Here is a 1,328-nt window from a genome sequence, read left to right on the forward strand (position 1 = left end):
TCCCTCCGGCCAGGCCCCCCTGCCCGGCTCCAGCATGGCACCAGCGGTGCGCTTCCCTCCGGCCAGGCCCCCCTGCCCGGCTCCAGCGTGGCACCAGCGGTGCGCTTCCCTGCCCGGCTCCAGCATGGCACCAGCGGCTCCCTTATCCCCCCAGGTACCAGTACCTGCGACGCACCGGAAACTTCGAGCGCTCGGCGGGGCTGCAGGCCGGAGTGGACGCGGTGGAGGTCTGTGGCGGGGGCAGGGGAGGGGTGGGGAGGGCCGGGGAGGGCGGGACGGCCCACTCAGACCTCTGCGCCCCCAGGACCCCAGCAGCATCGTCTTCCTCTGTGACCTGCACATCTACTTCCCTCTCAACATCCTGGACAGCATCCGGAAGCACTGCGTGGAGGGCAAGCTGGCCTTCGCCCCCGTGGTCATGCGCCTGGGCTGCGGGAGCTCGCCGGGAAACCCGCACGGCAAGTCCCCGAAGGACCCCCAGGCCAGCGCCCCAGGGCTCACAGCCCGGTCCTGGCTCCCGGTGCTGTGCGCCTGGCCAGCCCCACCCCTTCCTGAGGTCTCCGGAGACCCCCACCCCCACCCCATCTGAAAGCCGCCCCTCCTCACCAGGTTACTGGGAGGTAAATGGCTTTGGCCTCTTTGGGATCTACAAATCGGACTTTGACCGCGTGGGAGGCATGAACACAGAGGAGTTCCGGGACCAGTGGGGGGGCGAGGACTGGGAGCTGCTGGACAGGCGAGTGCGCTGACCCCATGCCACGGGGACCGCTCCCCCCGCCACCAAGCTCTGCAGGGCCAGAGAGCCCCACAGTCCCCTCCTGCATGCTGCCCTGAGCCCCAGGGTCCTGCAGGGCTGGGGGGGGCAGCCAGTTCCTCCCACCCCAGGATCCTGCAGGGCCGGGGGGGGGGCAGCCAAGCCGACGTTCCTCCCACCCCAGGATCCTGCAGGGCCGGGGGGGGGGGCAGCCAAGCCGACGTTCCTCCCCCCACCCCAGGGTCCTGCAGGGCTGGGGGGGCAGCCAAGCCGACGTTCCCCCCACCCCAGGGTCCTGCAGGGCTGGGGGGTGGGCAGCCAAGCTGATGCTCCTCCTCCCCCACCCCAGGGTCCTGCAGGCAGGGCTGGAGGTGGAGCGGCTGCGGCTGAGGAACTTCTACCATCATTATCATTCCAAGCGGGGTATGTGGGGCACCCGGAGTCGCAAGGGCTCCCGTGTGGAGCGGTCCTGAGGCTGGAGGACCTGCCCGGCATGCTGAAGCAGAGGTGGCGGTTGCGGATGCTCAGCTCCAGGATCCGCCCCACGTGGCTCGTGGCCTGGCTGCCACCTCCG

The 1,328-nt window shown here is 70.5% G+C and overlaps 1 protein-coding gene across 1 annotated transcript in view; it reads left to right on the forward strand.

Annotated features, from left to right (window-relative positions):
* Positions 1-1,328, forward strand: part of B4galnt4 (beta-1,4-N-acetyl-galactosaminyl transferase 4) — a 16,666-nt gene extending 15,338 nt beyond the window's left edge. The window contains exons 7-10 of the mRNA XM_013033340.1: positions 155-227; positions 305-458; positions 610-736; positions 1,104-1,328. Coding sequence (XP_012888794.1) covers positions 155-227; positions 305-458; positions 610-736; positions 1,104-1,227 — 478 coding nt within the window. The 3' untranslated portion in view covers positions 1,228-1,328. The remainder of the gene's footprint in view (positions 1-154; positions 228-304; positions 459-609; positions 737-1,103) is intronic.

The sequence above is a fragment of the Dipodomys ordii genome, unplaced genomic scaffold (assembly GCF_000151885.1).
Source record: "Dipodomys ordii isolate 6190 unplaced genomic scaffold, Dord_2.0 Scaffold166, whole genome shotgun sequence".
Lineage (NCBI taxonomy): Eukaryota > Metazoa > Chordata > Mammalia > Rodentia > Heteromyidae > Dipodomys > Dipodomys ordii.